General features: G+C 44.1%; 2 protein-coding genes across 2 annotated transcripts; both read right to left on the bottom strand.

Moving 5' to 3' along the window:
- Positions 1–162: 162 nt before the first annotated feature.
- On the bottom strand, positions 163–10525 carry dpysl2a (dihydropyrimidinase like 2a). The gene is made up of 14 exons (XM_085787283.1): positions 10150–10525; positions 7309–7397; positions 6930–7114; positions 6624–6788; positions 6298–6359; positions 6069–6149; positions 5906–5974; positions 4850–4970; positions 4614–4770; positions 4222–4363; positions 3928–4098; positions 3182–3361; positions 2269–2467; positions 163–2163 (listed from the first exon to the last, which is right to left on the bottom strand). The coding sequence occupies exons 1-14, from the start codon at positions 10189–10191 to the stop codon at positions 2072–2074; spliced, it is 1755 nt and encodes a 584-aa protein (XP_085643409.1). The 5' UTR covers positions 10192–10525; the 3' UTR covers positions 163–2071.
- A 1374-nt stretch (positions 10526–11899) lies between these two features.
- Positions 11900–15891, bottom strand: bnip3la (BCL2 interacting protein 3 like a). The gene is made up of 6 exons (XM_085787282.1): positions 15812–15891; positions 14431–14698; positions 14220–14307; positions 14027–14133; positions 13791–13940; positions 11900–13492 (listed from the first exon to the last, which is right to left on the bottom strand). The coding sequence occupies exons 1-6, from the start codon at positions 15888–15890 to the stop codon at positions 13444–13446; spliced, it is 741 nt and encodes a 246-aa protein (XP_085643408.1). The 5' UTR covers position 15891; the 3' UTR covers positions 11900–13443.
- Between the last annotated feature and the right edge of the window lie 4458 nt (positions 15892–20349).

Below are 20349 nucleotides of genomic sequence, written 5' to 3'. Positions count from 1 at the left end.
GATCAGCTGAATGTATCATTTGTCTGCAAGTAATATGACTCATTAATTATATGCAATAAAATCTGACTAGTGTTTATAAGCTTAGAAAACTAACATTATCCCAGTGTTCCCATAATAATTACCAACTGCTCCATCCATACAAAAAAGAATCAGAACAATGTGTTTCATTTTTCTATTATTTTAATCCACCGAAGTCAACACAGATAGGGTCAAATGCTGACGGGACCAATGATTTCCCCCAAAACCCTGATAACCTACAAAACATACATGACCGAGAGAGCATCACACTTTCTGGGAGAGGGTCAACAGACATTACAACTTAATAACCATTACCAAGAAATTTCCCCAAATGTAAATCACTTCACATTATAGCTTGGCAAACGAAACCTACACTTGACAAGGCAATGAGGAAGAAGTAATCCAGTGTTTTGTAGTGTTTTTGTGCGGTGAGGTCGTGCAGTGCTGCGTCACTGACAACCCGCTGTGGTTTAGTGAGTACGGTTACTACCTTGAGTGAATCCGGTGTCGACTATGTTGGGCAGAGAGAGAGAGAGAGGGGGGTAAGAGAAGAAGAACTGGACTTCTGGTAAATTCATTCACAACACTAACACCGAGAACAGTGGACACATCATCAGCACGCTGTGAGGGATTTCATAAACATACCGAAGCGTTTTTCATCAGGTCTCAAAGATCATGGTTCCACCTCTTTAAAGAGCCTTCATAGATACAGTGTGCTATCAATATCATACAGAATAGGCAAGCAAGTAGTTCAATTCAACAAATACCCTAAAACATACAGACACATCCAATACAAATAAAAAGCTGCAAGCTCACATACAGTTTTAACCATTTGGATTGTTACGGGTGCAAAACATATTCTGTCAAAATTGGGTAAAAGGTGACTCTACCCTGGCCGCTGTTATTACAAAGCTTACACGACTGCTGTGTGGATGTGGACATCATCTGCACATATACAGCGATGGTCATATAGCACCAGGTGCAGAGAGGTTGTGGGCACTCCTCCTGTTCTTCTTCTCGGTGTCTTGTTGTCTGTATCCTGAACAAAAGACACCGGTCTGATAACTGGGAGCTTGTTGCCCCGACAACCTTTCAACAAACATGAGGAAAAATTAAATGATGAAATGAGGTGTGGGGGGGAAATAAGGTTCATGTTTCTTAGACAAAATGTTATGTACCAGCCATTTCTCCCTGACACAAATATTCAGGGTGAAATTGAATGAGTGGTCCAACTCTAAAATACCCTTTCTTTTCCTTTTAGTGCACTCAGCGCTTTCCAAAACAGGAACAAGACATAAAACATCAATTTTTTTTAAAAAAAAATGAAGAAAGTGCAACTATTAACACAAAAGGAAGCCCGAAGTGAAATGCTCAGCTAATACTGCAAATTATTCTGAGATGCAAAAACAATGTTCCACGGTCTAATCTTTCATGATTAGTATTTTCAGATTTTCGCATCAACATAATTTCAACATTTTTGTTCTAAAACAGTAATCTTACAGTGAAGCAGTGTTACAACACAGACGGTGGAGGCTTTACTCTCAACCAAAGGTGGTGGTGCATCACGACCACCAGCACATTCTAACTAATACCTGGAAAATGAACAGCGCAAGAAGAAAAAAACTGTAAACAACTGCTGTCTCTAAAATGCCCGCTCATGAAACCCGAGGGCTTCTCAGGCCTAGTCGGCTAAACTGCTCAAACATGTACCACAAAAATTATACAAAAATGTAAACAAATGTAAACAAATTACTTCCATCAATATAATCAAACCGGGCTTAAAAACAACAGCAAAAAAAGCTGCTTCAATTCACTCGATCCTTCCTCGATGACGGTAAAATATGGCAGGAAAGATGAAAACGGGATGGAACAGTGCCTTTTCTCTTTTTTCCCATGAGGTGACATAGTGGTAATGTGTGAATAAGAATGGATGGAGTGCTTTTGGGTGGGGTGCAGGCGGAGTCAGAGGTGACCAGATGTGATGTGACAGAGATGAGAGTGGCCTCTGGTCCCGTGTTACCCCGCGGCCCCCGGCTCAGTAGCCAGAGCAGCTTTAGCCCAGGCTGGTGATGTTGGCTTTCCCGCCAGGGGGAGCCACAATGCGCTGAGTGGTGCGACGAGGAATGTTGTCGTCAACTTGGGCACCTAAAAAAAGAAAAAAATATGATACAATTTATGATACAACTTTAGATGCTGAGTGGCAAGAGAGGACTGCGCCCAGGGAGGAAACGTGTGCTGCAGGCGACTCACCAGACAGGCTGAAGCCGGATTGGTGGAGGTTGCGCACCGGCTGGGGACCGGCCTGCTGTTGCTGCTGCTGCTGCTGCTGCTGCTGCTTGGCAGGGGAGCTCTTCACAGAGGAGACGGTGGACATCACCTTGGGAGTCACAGTGACCTCACACACCGGCCCGTCGTACAGGCCCCTGGGGACTCCCCGCAGCTCTGTGAGCTACACAAACAGGCAAAGCTGTCACACTGCAAGCTCTGTGGTCCACCAGCGATCTACACTGTAAAAACTCTAGTCCTCCTGTAGATGCAGGGCTCCAGACTAATATTTTTTACTAGGAGCACAGTGGCCCCATTTAAAATTTTAGGAGCGCAAAGAGAAAATTTAGAGGCGGACAGTCTTGTAAAACGACTTGCAAAGCAAATATTCACATTCCCTTTTCATTCATGATCCTTAAACACATTGGACTGACACCTGTAATGACAGATTCCAGATTCTTTGAGTCGATCCTTCCATGTTTCACGAGTGTCTTAAAAAACACGCCAAATTTACTGGTTGCACATGCACAAGTAGATGAAAAATGTACTTGCACTGTCTCAGATTTTAATTGCCAAGAATGTTTTCATTAATCAAGAACAAAAGTCGGAGGTTCCAAGACGATCAGATACCGTCGTAGTTCCATAAACAATGCCAACTAGCGATCCGGCGGCGTTATTCCCAAAACTAGAAAATGCTGGGCGAGTCGACCACTAATAATAATATCAAAATAACTATAAAGACAAAACAATGTGTGGGTACGTAGATTCATCCACATTAATATGAGACTCTTTCATAACCAAAAGCAAACTCCTCTGGGTCTCTTTAACGGCAGTCTGGAGCCCTGAGATAAATGACTGCAACTGCTCAAATGTGAAATTACGTGCAGTTAGGACTCACCCTGCTGCGAGCCTTTATCCTCTTGTACACTTGGTCGGGGAAGGGTTTGCGGCTGACGTAGCGGCCGCAGCCCTCGGTGGTGTGAAGGTTGCCCTCCTCCAACACTATCTTGCCCTGGCTGATCACCACCAGAGGACCTCCACGCACCTCTGTGCCCTCAAAGATGTTGTACTCCACAGCCTGGAGGAGGAGGAGGAGGAGAAGGGGGTTCGGAGAATTAGTTTTCAACATGTCTGTGACACACTGAACAAAAATTAAAAAACACAACACTTTCATGACTCATTTCCTGTTTCCTCCCCCCCTGTTGCTGCCCTTTGTGAGAGCTGTTTGTTTTCAAAGTGAGGTCTTGACCTTACCTTGTGAAGTGCTTTGGGATAATGCATGATGGATTATGAATTTGTGCTGTACAAAATAAAACTGAATTAAACTGCACTGAATAGTGAAATAACCATCAATTTCACATGTAACTCTGGCAGGCAGCTCTGGTGGAAACACTCTCTGCACATGACCTTGTGTTGTGTGTTTTAAAATGTCCTTTTATTGTGACTGGCTGATGACACAGCCATGTAATAATCCTTCTGAGTAATAAACATCTGCAGCAACACCTGTCAGGTTGCTGGATTAAAATGCTCACTAATATTTCTTTAAAATTGTGTTTGTGTTTTGTTAGTTAGTTTATATTTTTCTTCAGTTTAGATGATGAAGACGTTGTGGATACGTTAACAGAGGTGAAGTAACCATCTGACCAGGTTGTGGCTCTTAGCAGAGATGATCTTGGTGATGTCTGGGTCCCACAGCACCAGGTCGGCGTCAGACCCCACAGCGATGCGTCCCTTCCGGGGGTACAGGTTGAAGATCTTGGCTGCGTTCGTGCTGGTCACCGACACAAACTGGTTCTCATCCATCTTGCCAGTCACCTGGGACAGGGACAGGGAAATCACATACTAGCATCTCAAACACACACACACACAGATTTACCAGGTCATTTGCTCTGGAGTGCTTCATGAAAAGAGTTTCTGGAGTGTGTGAAACACACTCACCACACATTTGTCCCAGATTAGGGACATCCTCTCCTCAGTGCCGTTGGTGCCCTCTGGGATCAGGCTGAAGTTATCTTTGCCTATTGCACGCTGAGAAGTCTGGAAAGTGCAGTGAGCACTGCCAGTCACCTGCAAGTCCCCACTAGGTAAGAAAAAAAGCAAGAAAATTGATTAATTACATCATCTTTGGCCAGTTACTCATGATGAATCTGTGGCATTTATGTGCAGTAATTCATGTTCTATCTTTGTGGTAGACGCATGTAAGTAAATGTCACTTCAGTGTCCCTCCTCCACAAAGGCCATTTCATTATCACTGCGTGTCACAAAAACGATGAAGAGCTGGGTTAAAAGCACACTTGACACAGCTGTAAGACATGTCAAACAGCACCTACCATGACAACAGGGAGTTCAGATAGTCGGGGGTGGTGGGGTCAGGGCTGAGTGGTGGAGAGGTGACATAGGCCGCTGCCTTGGCCCAGTTCTTGCTCCAGTAATGAGTCCCGTCTGTGCCCAGGCTGGCAGATATGGGCTCTCCATAAACCACGGCACCTACGGGAGCAGACAGTGATGACGTCAGTGTCAGCGAGAAGTGCCTTGGCAATGAAAAGGATCAAACGTCTCTTCTTACCCCTTTTCCTGGCAAGAGCTATGACATCAGCGGCGCTCTTGCTCATCACCTTGGTGATGTAGAGAGGACAGTTGGTCTGATTGGCAATGGTGACAGAGCGATTGACTGCCTCGGCCTCCACCTGCAGACACACAACGCCAGATTCATCGTCACTAACCCTGGCTCTCTGACAGTCTGGCTCTTTTTTTGTGTCCATTCATCTTTGAAGGATAATTACCGTTTTTTACAATCTGGACCTTATTTCTAGCATAAAATACAATCATTTACTCACCCAGATAACTTTGGTGTCATTACAAGTCGTTACGATGAAATTAGATCCAGCCGAGAGCCGCGTATATCCGTATAATGCGAGTACACGGGGCAGCGCAATGCAGCCTTTAAATAACACATTATCCCCCGCAAAACTCGTTCATTTCACCAATATTTTGTTATGATACACTAGTGTTATTCCCCTCCGAGCCCATGGTGGCATGTTATCAACATCCGGGGTCTGTAGGTTGACCTACTGACCTCTGACCTGGATGATGTCATCTCCGACTGCTGCCCGGCTCATTCTGATAATAATTATTCCACTTCGGCAGTCGGGTCCATTTTTAGTTCAACTAGCCGGAGCTTTAGTGAGTCCAGGCTGCGGAGAGGAAGCTTCGTCCAGCTGCTCATTTTGTTTTGACAAGTCAGAAACACACAGAAACAAACTGTAGCATTAGCATTAGCGGTAGCAACAAGCCGCGTCGCACCACGGAGATGGGGGGAATAGCACTAGCGTATCATAACAAAATATTGGTGAAATTAACGAGTTTCGCGGCAGATAATGTGTTATTTAGAGGCTGCATTGCGCTGCCCCATGTACTCGCATTATACGGATATACGCAGTTCTCGGCTGGATCTAATTTTCGTCTGAACGACTTGTAATGACACCAAAGTTATCTGGGTGAGTAAATGATCGTATTTTATGCTAGAAATAAGGTCCAGATTGTGAAAAACGGTAATTATCCTTTAAAGTAAATTATTTTCTCTTTTAACCACAGTTATTAGGAAACCAGGCCTCTGTCTCACCTCCTCTGGACGGCTGAGCACGTGACCCTCAGGACCAGTGATTCCCAGCTCTAGAATACGTCTCTGCTCCTGTAACAGCCACAGAAAAAAAACATTATTGTCTAAAATAGAAAACAGTGCTAACAGCCTAAGATTTGATCAACTTCAGCAGTGGTTCTGTTACCTCTGCAATGATGTCTCCATTCTCAGCGTGCACCTGTGCAATGGCCCCGAGGTCTCTGATCACACTGAACACCTCATAGATCTGACAGAAAAAGACACATTCATCAGCTTGTGTGTCAGTCATCTAGGCAGAAGACAAGACATCCAACAAGCCAAGACAGAAACATGAAATCTGACAGACAACTCAGCGAAGATCCCACTAATATGGACCAGAGGCAAAACAAGCATACCTGACAGTCAGAAAGTTGGAAAACATCCTTATAAGCCAAATAGACCAGGAAAGAGTTGACACCTGAAGATAGAAAACTTATGAGAGAAAACAGCCAAAGCCGGAATAAAGAGAGCAAAAGAAGGAAAACCCAGAGCGAAGGAGGAAGGTAAAACCAAAAGAATAAAAATTACAAAGCAGAAATATTGAGTTACTGTTTAGTTAAATTGGTTGATTTTTCCCAATGCGGTGTCAGAGAAACACTTCACTGAACCAGTGCAGATGGCAGGTAGGCCAGTCACTTTAAATTTAAATTGTATGTGGAGATGGAGAGTGTGGACTACGTACCATGATCCTTCACCAGGGTCTCCATCTCTTCCTGAGTGCCTTTGTGCCAGTCAGTGATGTCCACATGCAGAGAGTAGTCACAGCAGGACTTGCTGTCAGCCCACTCCCTCCACTGTTTGAACGCAGCAACCAGATCCACCCCAGGCTCCGGCACCACATGGTCGACTATACAACGCAAACAAACAGGTTGGATTTAATGTGCATAAGCAAACATAAGCGTAATTAAAAATCATACGCTTGACAGAGTGTAAATCTACAACGCTGCTGAAAACACATGTGGAAATCGGATATAATACATAGGCCTACTTATCATGGTCGTTCCCCCGGCCAGGGCCGCCCGGGTTCCCTGGTAGAAGTCATCTGCTGCCACCATGCCTCGGTCGGGCATCTGGAATCGGGTGTGCACATCAATACCTCCAGGCATCACCATTCTCCCATGAGCCTCTATGATTTTAACTCCTCCAGGAACAATGAGGTTGTCTCCAATTTGCCTGAAGGAGAAAAATTAAAGGAAAAAACAACAACACAGAAATTAATTAAAGAATTATCTAGAGTTCAAGGTAATAGTTAACTTATGGCAAGTTATGGAATCATTTTCTGTTACTGGTCTTGTGGTTTTTGTAGGAGCCAGAAACCAACATGAGTTTGCAAAAACACCACACTTCAATCTTCAAATTTAACTTACTTGATGACTCCATCCTCCATGTAGATATCAGCCAAGAATGACTGATCATCGTTCACTATCTTTGCTCCTTTGATGAGGAGACGGTCACTCTGAAACAAGGAGACAGTGTTTCACATCAGCAACAAAGCACAAATTCATAAAGAGAGGTCATCTCTTTAAGTGGTCCATTCCACAGCAGTAAAAACTGACCGGTTTCACAGACAGAATACAAATCAACCATGGGCGATGTACTTCCCTGTTTGTCCGTCACCACATGATTTATTGACACTGAATCGACACAACATTTGAAGGGAAGGCATCAAGTAAGAGCATAAACTGTTAAGAGGCACACTCAGCTCCACCTGTGTGAGATGAAAGAGAGCGCACTAGGCTGTCCTACTTCTCCTACAGGCTTCCCGGGGTCTCTGAGGACAGTGGGGAGAGCTAATGAAGCCCAGAGTGGTTTACTGCAGACCTCACAGCAGGAAACACTCGGTATCTGCTGTCCAGGTTGGGTGGACACGTATACAGCAGGAGTGCATTAGCTATACAAGTCGTGGCTGTACTGTCGTGGTCTCTCAGGCCATTTACTCTCCTATAAGTGGGTCATATAACCTTATGTCCTCCCTGTGCCTGAGTGCTCAGTGATGAGTGCGCTGAGGTTGTCATGTACCTTTGCTCTAAAGAGTCTCTACTGTATCTGTATCTATGAATAGAGATAGATATAAATATAGTAGATCATTTGTTAACTAAGGCAGAAGTAGGAACTATGTTGCATACAGTTAAATTAAATACACCTCTGCAAATCAAATGCAGTCTGATAGTGGGCTGCAACTAACAACTTTCATTTACGTTCTCAACTATTCTGCCTTTTTGTTTTTCTTCCAATTAATGGATTTATGGTTTGGTCTATAAAAATAAGCATCAGACACTCACAGTTGAGCTAACCCTAACCCAAATATCCAAAAATATTTATTTCACAATGACATAGGACAGAATAAAAAGAGGAAATCCTCACTGAGAAGCTGGAATCACAGAATATTTTAAAAAATTACGAAACCTATTAATAGATTATCAAAATTGATTGCCATTTTTTCAGTTGATCGACTTCAATAATTAATCGCCCCACGGTCTCAGCTTTAATCTAGTAGAGTAGTACCATAAATCCTACTCTGGCCAAGGTTTCAGTGTTCAGGTTTTGGTGAGACAGCTGTATAGAGGTGCTGACTCAGCCGTATGGACATTTTGGAGGATGTAGTTTGTGGCGCTGCTGAACAGCGTTGCTTTATACACAGTTATTTCCATTACCTAACCTACCCTCGTTAATATGATCAGCGTGGACAAAATAACAGGAACACCACCAGGCTCGTATTAACGATCAGTCAGAAATGTGACCCTCTAGGTTTATCATCATTTTTGCATCAACACAGAACAAGGAGAGATGAATTTCAATATCGGAAATGCTTTTTTTTTTTGTGTGCGTTTTAGCTAATTGGTCAATTTTAAAAAATGTAAAATGTCAGTTCTCTATTCATTGTCCTATTAATATTCACAAACACAAAGAAAAGATGCGCAGTTGCTTTGATTTATATAAGAACAATTAATTGGTGTATATCATCATTATTTGTCACTCTGCTTATTGTCACACTGGGTGCATCTAGTTTTAGATTTAAATGTATGAATTAGTTAATTAAGTTAATTAAGGCAAAAACTAATTGTGAGGATATGAGTGCACCCTCTGCAGCACTGCTAACGCGATTTAAACACATTCACTCTTTGTTCCTCAGGGACTGAAGCTCTGCAGAGTGAAACTATCTGCTTGTTTCCAAACTAGTGAGTGGTGTCTGGCTGTGCATGTGACTGGAGGCCTGGGGGGCTTGCTGCAGAGCCACTGCTGTCTGAATGTTGTGTCTGGGATGTCGGGACTGTATGTTTCTAACCCCGGTTTGACCCGTGAGAGATTTCACAACTACATCCATGGACTGTCTGCACAAAACAGACCAAACTAATTTCACAACAAGACAGTTTGGTGCTATTAGGCCAAGCTACAGTATATGATGAAAGCAGTCGTCGTCTATATGTATCAGCACTTTCAGGCTATGACAGCTGCATGATGCAACTGCAAGCTTAGGGAGAAAAAAAAAAGGTTTGGATGGGTGGGTGCTGTCCAATGACCTACTTTACAAAAGAGGTTTTACTTCTTTTAACTATCACGGCAGCATCCCTGCTGCAGGCCCTTAATGCTGTGCTCTCTGCACCACGGACAACAAATCAGACATTACATCCCTATTAAATCCCATTTTCCAACCAGCTTGTGCTAGCTGCAGCAATGCAAGGTTGTTGTTTTTTTTTGTTTTTTGCAGAGGAGGCAGATTGAGGAGACGTGAGAGGATAGAGGCTGAAAGATGAGAAGATGCCAGGAGATAGAACCTGTGCCTAAACAGGTGAACTACACCCTGCAGGATGAGGATGCTGAGGAGGAGGAGGAGGAGGGCTAACGTTGCAGCTGCTAATGACAGCTACAGGAGCATAGAGCTGCTCTGTATAAAGAAAACATGGTTACACCTAAGCTCCACACGAAGAGCTGTCTGTCTGTCTGTCTGTCTGTCTGTCTGTCTGTCTGTGGTGCTGCATACCCACTGTGTGTGCAGCTGGAGCGGGTGGAGCGGGGCTGCTGTCGGTGACAGCGTCCGTGTCAATGAATGGATCCGCCAGCTAAGCGGTGGCTAGCTGCTGCTGGTCTGGTTTACAGGCTCACCACCCCCACACCACCACCACCACCACCACCACCACCCGCTTTACACTGATGCAGCCAAATGTGATATAAATATATTTTTTCTCGAGTGATTAAACAGTACTCACTGTGATTCTGGGGATGTTCTTCTTTCCTTGGTAACCGGACATTTTGAGGATCCCTCTCTCTCTCTCTCTCTGACACAGCTGTCCCCTGCCTCTTGGCTAACGCTAAGCTAGCTTTGACTGGAAAGCCTCAGCTGCCAATGAAAAGGATGAATGGATGCTCAGCCTTGTTGGTCAGTCGACGCCCCGGACGGCTCCTGTCGAATAGCGAGGAGGGTTTGCGCAGTGCGGCCTGGTAAAAAATATAATTAGAAATGAGTCGTTATATCGCTGCCTTTACAGTCCTATGCTAGGATTTACTGCTGGAAAAAAGGTCCCTGAAGAGGCACCAAGAAGAGGAGAAGGGCCACAGAAAGGTACCGCGCATGCGCACTGCCCCGCCCTGCACAGCGACAGCTCCATGTTTCCCATCATCAGTTTGAAGAGGGGAAGAGGGGGAAGAGGAGGAGGAGGAGGAGGAGGGGAACAGAAAAAACATCACCTGTTTAATTGGCTGTGTCACATCAGCACGGAGCACGGATCTCAACAGGGCAATGATGTAATTACACATGAATAATACCAATAATAAAACATTAATCCTCATGTTGAATCAGCGGTGGGTCACGTGTGCAGTTGTTATTTCTCTGCATGAGCTGTTTGACTGGTGTCATGTCAGGAGAAGTTTTCACAGTAAAGCAGTCACATTTTGCTCTCTGTCTGTGACATGGATGACTTTTTAAAGTGTATAGCCTAATTGTAGCTGAAAAGAAATTAAATAGAATTCAAACACATTATCAGCAATATGGATGGATTGATTAGGAGACAATGACCTCCTGTACACCCATCCAGCATGGGAGAGATAGCCAAGAGAGTCGTCTGGATTCTTGTGTCTTTTCAATGAGCATCCAACATAAGGAGACAAAAGGCAGACATTTCGTTCAGCACATAAAAATGTGATGTTGTTTTTATTCATTTCTATTTTTCTCTTTCTATTTTTATTCCACTCTATTTTTATATATCAAATATTAACAGGCATTCTGAGTCTTTATTGTTCACAGTGGAGAAAGGACCACAAACAAACAGCAGAGAGATGTTATATATCTAGGTGATGTTTGGGGCGTTGGTGGCCTAAACAAGGTAAGACAAGTGAATTGGTGACACCCATTACCACCATCATGGGACCCTTCTGCAAGAGCATTAACCTCAAGACTATGTAGCTGCTCAGCTATTGATATTATTGTGAAGCTTTTTTTTGTTTTTGTTGAAATGCTTAGCTTGGCTATGTTTGCTGCTTCCACACATACGCAACATTGAATTTATGTTGGACTAATGGTTTTCATAAAAGTTATTAGGTGGGAGAGGAGTCCCTATATAGGGAGTCATTTATCTAAGGTATGGACATTCATTTAGAGGAGGATATAGGATATAGGAGTGGTGACACCAAACCTTTCCAGGCAGGAGAGAGGGCTGAGGGCCTGTGTAATTTAAAAACTTTTCATGCAGCAATCCTACACATTATCTTTAAGACCTAGTAATATTCATTAAATAGGCTATAAATTAACTTCCTATATATATATATATAACAATTGTATATATATGTCCTAGCCTGTGTATGCAGTATAAGATCTGCATATCATTTACAATGCTCACTGATCAGCTGTGCGGAAGCCCATAATGATGACATGAGCATTTTATTAGTTACATTGCATAAATAATGCATGACAACCTATGGAGCGCTGTTCACTTCCTCTGTATTTATATCTCAGCCACTGTATACAGTACAAACTTTATTCAAATTCCAAAACGCTCTGTATTGCACACTGATCAACTGTACATAAGCCTGTAATGATGACATGTACAGTTTATGAGTTAGTATGAGTTATATAATGTATCTGAGCCTGAATGCATGTTGAGTGCTTGAAAGCCACTACAGCAAGTACTGTACATTATGGTCAATGGTTTTTCATACGGTTATAATGTCATCCACCAGCAGAAGAGTCATCCAGTCATCTGGTCAGCATCAATATACAGAAATCACATGCATTTTCTTCAGGAAATGCTTCTTGTTCCTATTTCTATCATTTTCCTGGACGTTCTACACAAACTGTACACTGTTGTTTCATACTATGTGAAATGATTGCACAGTGAAAGAAGTTAGATAACACTCTTCAATGAGGCCCCTGGAAATACCTTCCTCTGTGGTGGTTTCTGCAACTGACGCTTTAGCAAATAAACGACAGCAAAAACACATTACTTACACCGCCACACAATGCATAAGCTACAATATGCAATATATACAATATGCATTAATGTCAATGTATAAACAAATTATACAATGTCAGGAGGTGTCTATTACATGGAGCAGATCACAGCTTAAATTATTTTTCACATCTACATCTTTAAATACCTATACGCATATAAGAAAATCAAAAAAAACAGTCTAGATAAATCACCAATGTGCAGTGGTGAAAGATACAAATTTGGCACTTTGCCATTGCTGCTATATTATGTGTTTAAGAAGAAGATATGTAGGCAAAATGAAATACAAATAGCATATGGCCTGGTAAACTGCCATCCGGCCTAGGTTCCACTATCATAATATACTCAAACAACCCCGCTGTAAAAAATAATTTGGAGCTACATACTACATCAATGTTAAGCTTTCCAACCTTCAAATAAAAAAAACAAAACAAACAAAAAAAATCAAAGCTCTTAAAATAAACCATGAGGAGTCAAAATGATTCAACTTCTATTCTCCAAAACATGTGGAATTTAAAAACCAATCCCACTTGTGCAGCATCATTTTGTTACCCACCCACACCCACTGTGAACTGCACCTTGAATGTTAAGCTCAAAAAGTTAAGGCTTTTAAAGTCCCTTCTGTTGCTAGAGCCAATTCAGTAAGTTTGTATTGCAGATGTGGCACATATTTTTGGTTCATACACTCTGCCTGCTGAGACATCAGAGGAGAGATGCAGCTTAGGAGAAGGCCAGATTTTTCATGACATTACATCAAAACGAGGGGGAGAAATTTCAGAAAAAAATTCAAAGCCCCGAAGCCGTCTGACATCAAATCCTAAGTTTATAGAGATGGTGACATCTGCTAGTTACAATGATGCCCTGTGTGAAAATGTGATGGGATGCGACCACATTACACAATGTGCTTACTTCTAAAACTAACATCTACAATGGGACAGAATTGGATGCTGATTGGAGGGGATATGTGGGTGTATAGATGCAAAGAGACATGTTGGCTACAGGAGGATGGTTGAGAGACTTGAGGACAGGAGAACATCCAGGCACTGCTTCACCCTCTGTTCAGTAAGAGCTGGTGGATGCTGTGGCAATTCTCTTCCCAATGTACACCCTAGAAAGATAACAAAAAATGCATCAAATCAAAACAGTTGATTAAGATGGGTGATGGAAAAATTATGTAACTATGGAATAATCAACAATCGATTGAATAATTCAAATTAAGGTGCACATTTTCATGAATTTCCCCAATTAACAGGTGAAAAGAGCTTCTCCCTCATCCAGGTTCGAGCAGACAGGCCTCAAATACATGAATTGAAAAACATCAGTGGAGCTTTAGAAAACTGAAGTTTGTCACTGCAAAGCTGAGCCTTTCATTACAAGGAGACAGAGTCCAATAAATTCAGACTTACCCGAGGCCAAGAGCGAGGATGTGTGAGATGAGTAAGGAAGGAATGAAGACTTTGAGGAATTCAGCAGAGAAGATGCCACCTTTCTTCATGACCCCACTCTTCCTCATACTGAGAGATACTGAACGTCGGGGGTGTCTGAAGTGGAACTCCCTAAGAGATACGATCAGGAAACCAGTTAATACAAACCTAGTTCTGAAGACACTGATCCTGAGCAGGTATCAGTGGGTGATTCTTACTTTGGTGGAATGTTTTCTGGTCTGCTGGACCAATCAGAGACCCAGTCTACTTCTTTGTTCATAAGGTAGTCTTCGTCTCTGTCCTTCTCAGGACCGTCTTCCTCTGACTACAAACCAGGACACAAAGCAAGTGGGGTTAAGCAAAAAATGAAATGATGAGTGGGTTTAAACTTTGAATAGGCCTATGTTTTACCTGAATATCTGTTGGGCTGGGCATCTCTACATCGAAAGTTATTTGACCTTCATCCTGATCTGGATCTGGACTTGGTGGCCTGTGAGGACTGAGTCAACACATTGGAATAAAAAAAATGTAAGAAAAAATAATCTTACAGTAAAGAAGGACAGATCTAGTTCAGCTCCATGCACACACACTTGTCTTGCTGCTTTAAACAGCAGATTCCTACCTATCACAGGAGGAGCTACTCTGGCTGGATTCGTGCTGAGCATCCAAGAGAATCTTTTCCATGTCTCCATTGTGGATAGAAGAAGAAGATGGCACATGCTCTAAACCCCCAAGCGATTCATCGTTCTCAGGCACCACCTCCAAGGTCTGCAGGGTTTGACTCACAGCAGCATTTGCATTTATTTGGTCAGCAGCGGGTGTCATTAGCAGGTCGGTCTGCACGCTCTGGCTCCCTGTGTTCCCATTCAGCTCCAGCTCTACCCAAGAGCCTTGGCAACACAAAGGTCAAGAGGAGAGAGGGAATGGAAATTAGTGCGGTTGTGTCAAAGTGCAAACCTTACATCAGATTGTGTACAACAACACATTAGCACCTCTGTCTCCACTCGATAGGAAACAGTTGACCTACATTTCCTGCACCAGACACCCTGCATTCAAATGAACTGGCTGTGCACTGCATCCATGATGGCATGCATTTCTTTGTGCCACTGCCCCACAAACAGCTTGCATTTTTTTCCAGACAAGAGGGAGTTATGTAATCTCCAGCGGGCTTGGGTGAGAACCTAAATATGAACCCCGTTTGACATGAGACGCCCCCTTTTTTTCCCCCCGCGTTTCGACTCGATGAATATAAAATTTAATCCATGTAATTCGACGACGCACGGATGCATGAGACCGACTGGACGTTTACAGAGCAGTTTGTCATCAGTGCTGCTCTCATGTGAGGTATTGCATAACTGTGGAGTGCAGTGGGAGACAGTCCTGTCCAGACATGTCGCTGTTCCAGCTGCGATGTTGACACACATTTATAAGGCAAATGTCCCGAGTCTCTGCCCGAGACAACATTTAGTCCTGAACTAAACTGTTTATTGCTTCAGCCAGTTTAGGGCAGTTAAGGGTGCAGCCACTTTGAGCTAACATCCTACCATTGTCTTCCTTCTCAACTGACAATAATATTAGACAGACGGGTGTACTGGTAAATTAAAAAAAGAAAGACAACTCGGTTACACTGGTATTAATAATGATATAGCATATTTATAGAAAATAAGAATAACAGTGACGGATGAGGCAATCGTTTTTTTCGTCTTTTGTCCCAACTTGTTTTCATTTTAGCTAGAACCCGCCCAACGCTGTGTTGCGCCCGCGATTGGCCTCCTGTCCCATCAATCAAACATTTCTCGCGACGTAATTGGCCACTTGGCGGTGACGCCAGACAACATCACCCTCCACCCCTCCCAGAAGAAGAGGAAATTCCAGACCCGATGTAACTTTTACAATAAACTCTCCATTACGCGAATATTGTCAAAAACACCCAGCTCCTATGAAGAACATGTACCGTGGCATGTGCAGCGTGCAGCACGGAGACAAATGACGGCGGTACGTACCGTGGAGCGCGGGCTCTTCGTTATTGTTTTGCTGAGCAGCAGCGGTGGACATGTTGACTCCCCCAGCTTCAGCATTCATCAACATGACACGCAGACAAACCACCGAGTGCGCAGGCGCCAAATCTGGCCAAAGTCCAGACCACAGACAGAGGGACAGAGAGACTCAAGAGAGCTGGAGAAGGATTTTATTTTTTATTTGATTAGAAATGTGTCATCTTTATTTAGAGGTCAAAAATATACATGATTGCAAAATTGGCCTACAAACAGTGACAGTAAAATGATGACGTCAAGAATAAAGTTTGTCCAGGGACGTGTGTGCAGGAGGGAGTGGAGGACGTGGGTGGGCTCCTCTATCTGAGCCATCTGAGGCTGCAGAGGGTTGGAGGACTGATGATAGTAAAGCTGGTCCGAGTCACCTCCTATCACCCACTAGTCCATGAGCCAAGACCCCAAAATTGGCCTCCCGCAATCGAACGGGTGGGCAATTTCTAGTTTGTTTTTTTGACTTGGTAGACATCTCTAGTGAACAGTTTGGCATGATAACCATTGCAAACAGGTAGCTTAGTGGTGGTTATCATTTGTTGAATAGGTGGACCGGTAGAGTGGAAACTTGAAAACTGTGTATAGTGCTTGTTCGGTATTATGCTGTTTGTTGACCACTCAGTGCCTAAATCACTTCAAGGATGTTTTTCCCTTTTATCAAGACCCTACTGTAATAATAATAGACTCACCTCAGGAATATGTGAATGAAAATGTGATAAAAATTAGAACATACACATGAAATAGCCAACGTTTTTAGAGTGTTTTACTTTTCATGCAATAACAAGAACAAACAAATATTTTTTTACACAATTAAAATCAACTAAAGAGCTTGCTCCTTCTGTCACAAATAATGTGGAGCATACTGCCAGTGCAGTATTTCAAGTGTCCCTCTGTCAATGACCTACGCCTGGCCAACAGCCTGAACGAGTTCTACTGCCACTTTGAAAGACAATGGGACAGACCTGATATCCCCCACACCTCCGACCACCAGCCATCGATCAGCAACAGCTCCTCCACACCTGGATCACCTACACAGCCCCACACCAAAGTGCCACCCTCCCCCACACCTCTCACACCTCTCTCCATCATAGAAATCAAATCAAATCAAAGAAGGAGAGGTGAAGAGACTGTTTAAACGGCTGAACCCGTGCAAAGCTGCAGGCCCAAACTCTAGCCGTTTTCCTACTGGCATCAGCGGGTCGACGCAGGTTTTTTAAATGCGGGTCGACCCGCTAACAATCGGCATTTGGCTCCTTTCCCATGGCCAAAATGAGCCGGGTCTGTCTGTCTAACCCCCGCATAAACCAGTCGCCCCGCTTTCATTCGCAGTGCGAGAAACACCGTGTCATGCCCCAGCCGCCCGCCACGGAGGACAGCGAGTCTGCCGCGGCCGCCTTATGATGGACGTCCGCGGCACAACATGTCAGTTAAACAGACTGTCGCTTCTTTTTTTTCAATCTTTTTTGGTCAGTGTTCTTTGATCTTCAAATCCCAGTCTTGAATGCAAGCAGAGCTTTGTTTTGGTAGCCTACGTGAGACGCGACTGGTGCGATGATGTGGCATCACGTAACGCTCAATGTCATCACATAAATTAGCGGGTTGAGCCGGGTCTGGTGTTCCCACTGCAAGCCGATCAGAGCCGAGCCGATTGAAGGCGATTTTAACCCGCATCGCTTGCCGAGTCATTTGACGCGGGTCGACGGGGGGAGCATACATCAGTCCGACTGAAAAGTCCGACGGCTCATTTCTCCGACTACCCATTCTACAGTGTTAAGGTTAGGTTTAGGGTAAGGTTAAGGGTTAGGGCTACTTAAGGCGGAGAAATGGGAGGTCAGACTAATGGACGCAAAAATAAAGAAATGTATGGTCGGAGAAATGGGTAGTCAGACAGACGTCCCGGGTTGACGCGGGTCGGTGCGTTTGTGGGTTTAAACAGGTTTTTTGGCCAGTGGGAAAGGGGTATAAGTCTCCCCCTCCACCCTGAAGCACTGAGCCAATCAGCTGTCTCCGGTGTTCACACACATTTTTAACACCTCACTGGAGAACTGTCATGTGCCAGCTTGCTTCAAGGCCTCAGCCATTGTTCCAGTTCCCAAAAAGACAAGGCTCACAGGCCTTAATGACTACAGACCCATTGCTCTGACTTCTGTGGTCATGAAGACTTTTGAGTGCCTCGTCTTGTCCCACCTTAAGGACATTACAGTTCACCTACAGAGCCAACAGATCTGTAGATGATGCTGTAAACATGGCCCTCCACTAGCACCTGGACTCCCCAGGATCCAACGCCAGGATACAGTTCGTGGACTTCAGCTCTGCCTTCAATACGATCATCCCAGCTCTGCTCCGTGACAAGCTCTGCAGCTTAATGTACCTGACTCCATGTGCAGGTGGATTACGGACTTCCTGACAGACAGACGGTAGTTCGTGAGGCTGGGGAAGCATGTCTCTGACACCCAGACCATCAGCACTGGATCCCCCCAAGGTTGCGTCCTTTCTCCTCTGCTGTTCTCCCTGTACACCATCAGCTGCACATCTGGACACCAGTCTGTCAAGCTCCTGAAATTTGCTGACACCACCCTCATCGGCCTCATCTCTGATGGGGACGAGTCGGCCTACAGGAGCGAGACGGACCCTCTGGTGTCCTGGTGCAGCATGAACAACCTGGAGCTGAACGCTCTGAAGACAGTGGAGATGATAGTGGACTTCAGAAAGGACCAAGCTGCCCTCCCCCCTGTCATCCTCTGTGACTCTAGTGACCCTGGTTGAGTCCTTCTGCTTCCTGGGCACCACCATCTCCCAGAACATCAGCTCCCTCACCAAGAAGCCTCAGCAGAGGATAGGCTATACTTCCTGCTGCAGCTGAAGAAGTTTCACCTCCCTGTGAAGATGCTGGTGAACTTCTACACTGCCACCACTGAATCCATCCTCACATCCTCCATGTCAGTCTGGTGTGCTGCAGCTACAGCCAGAGACAAGGCCAAACTGCAGCGTGTCATTCACTCTGCCCAGAGGACGATCGACTGCAGCCTCCCATCTCTTCAAGAGCTGTACATCTCCAGGACCCGGAGACCAGAGCCAGAATAGCTGCTGACCCCTCTCACCCTGGACACAAACTCTTCCAGCCCCTCCCCTCTGGCAAAAGGCTCCGGTCCATCCGGACCAGGACCTCACGCCACAAGAACAGTTTCTTCCTCTCTGCAGTCAGCCTAATGAACAATGCCCCAGTTCCCCCTAAATAACCCTAAACCTATGGATGTAATATGCTATAATGTTAATGTCATCTTTACTCACTACATCTTAGCCTTCTTAACCTTGGATGTATATATAAACATTAAAAATGTTCCCTGTATAATGTGATTTCACAAAAGTCCTCTGCTACTTCCTGCTAACAGCAGTATTAAAGCCGATTTTCCCCCTCGCTCCCTCATGCACCCAGTGGAATTAGCGCCAACTAGTGGTGCAAACAAATTATATCTGCAGGGCCTTTCTGCAACTGCAAAGGCGCTCTAAATCATCAGTAGTGGCACACAAATTATGAAATGTGCAACATCGGAGAATGGCCATAATTGGTGTATATGACATTTTTATGGTCAAAATAGTGAATGCATGATAAATATTGTTAAGCTACTCTTGTGCGAAGGTTATCATACCAATTAATAATCTGGACATATATAGGAATAATAAAATAGCAACAAGAATTTGCCCACCCTTTCGATTGCGATTGGTGGTCTGGCTCATGGACTACACTGCCCAAATATGACTGCAGCTTCACGGCTGGACTCAGCCATTAATCCTTGTAGACATGTAAACATGAGCAGTGTTTGCTGTAAGTTTATAGAGGATGGTCTTATGGTATGATGGTTTTATGGTCCTCTCTTTACGGTCTTTATGAACATGTGTACAGTGATGGGCAGTGGGTTGCATGCACATGTCATTACAAAGAGGGTGAGCAGAAGACAGAAGTGAATTCACCTTCTGCCCCTTCTCTGTCAAGTCGAGGTGTTTAAGTGGAGGGAGCAGGTGCAGCCTGGTGTCATTAATGTGTTGGATGATGATTGTTTCCTGAGGCTGTGATGGGGGCAAGGCATTGTTAGCTCTGATACCTCTGCTGCCAAGAATAACTTGGACAAGTCGTTATGACCAGTGAGTTTGTAGTGAGAGGGGATCCGCCGTGGTACATCCATCATTAGACAGCAGCACTGTCTGACACTACTGCAGACTTACAAAAGTATTTTGCCCTTTTGAAAACACAGCAGCGCTGCCTGGGGGATGAAACGGGCGTAAAATAACAGTAAGTGTGTTAAGGTTAGTTTTGTAATTCAAAACCCTGCGTTAAAATCATGTCCTGATGAAGCTACTGTTCATGCCATCATTGAACATTTCAGCACAGTACCTTAAAGCATTTATTCATTTTCTGCAGAATTCAGGTTTGAACTTCTTTATTACTTTTCATCTAAATTGTACTTTATTCCATTTGACAAAGACAAACATAGCTG

This window comes from Trachurus japonicus, chromosome 9, assembly GCF_045865225.1.
Source record: "Trachurus japonicus isolate A0001 chromosome 9, Traja_1.0".
NCBI lineage: Eukaryota > Metazoa > Chordata > Actinopteri > Carangiformes > Carangidae > Trachurus > Trachurus japonicus.
Note: the sequence above shows the minus strand (reverse complement) of the source record. Positions and strands in the feature narration are given on the sequence as shown.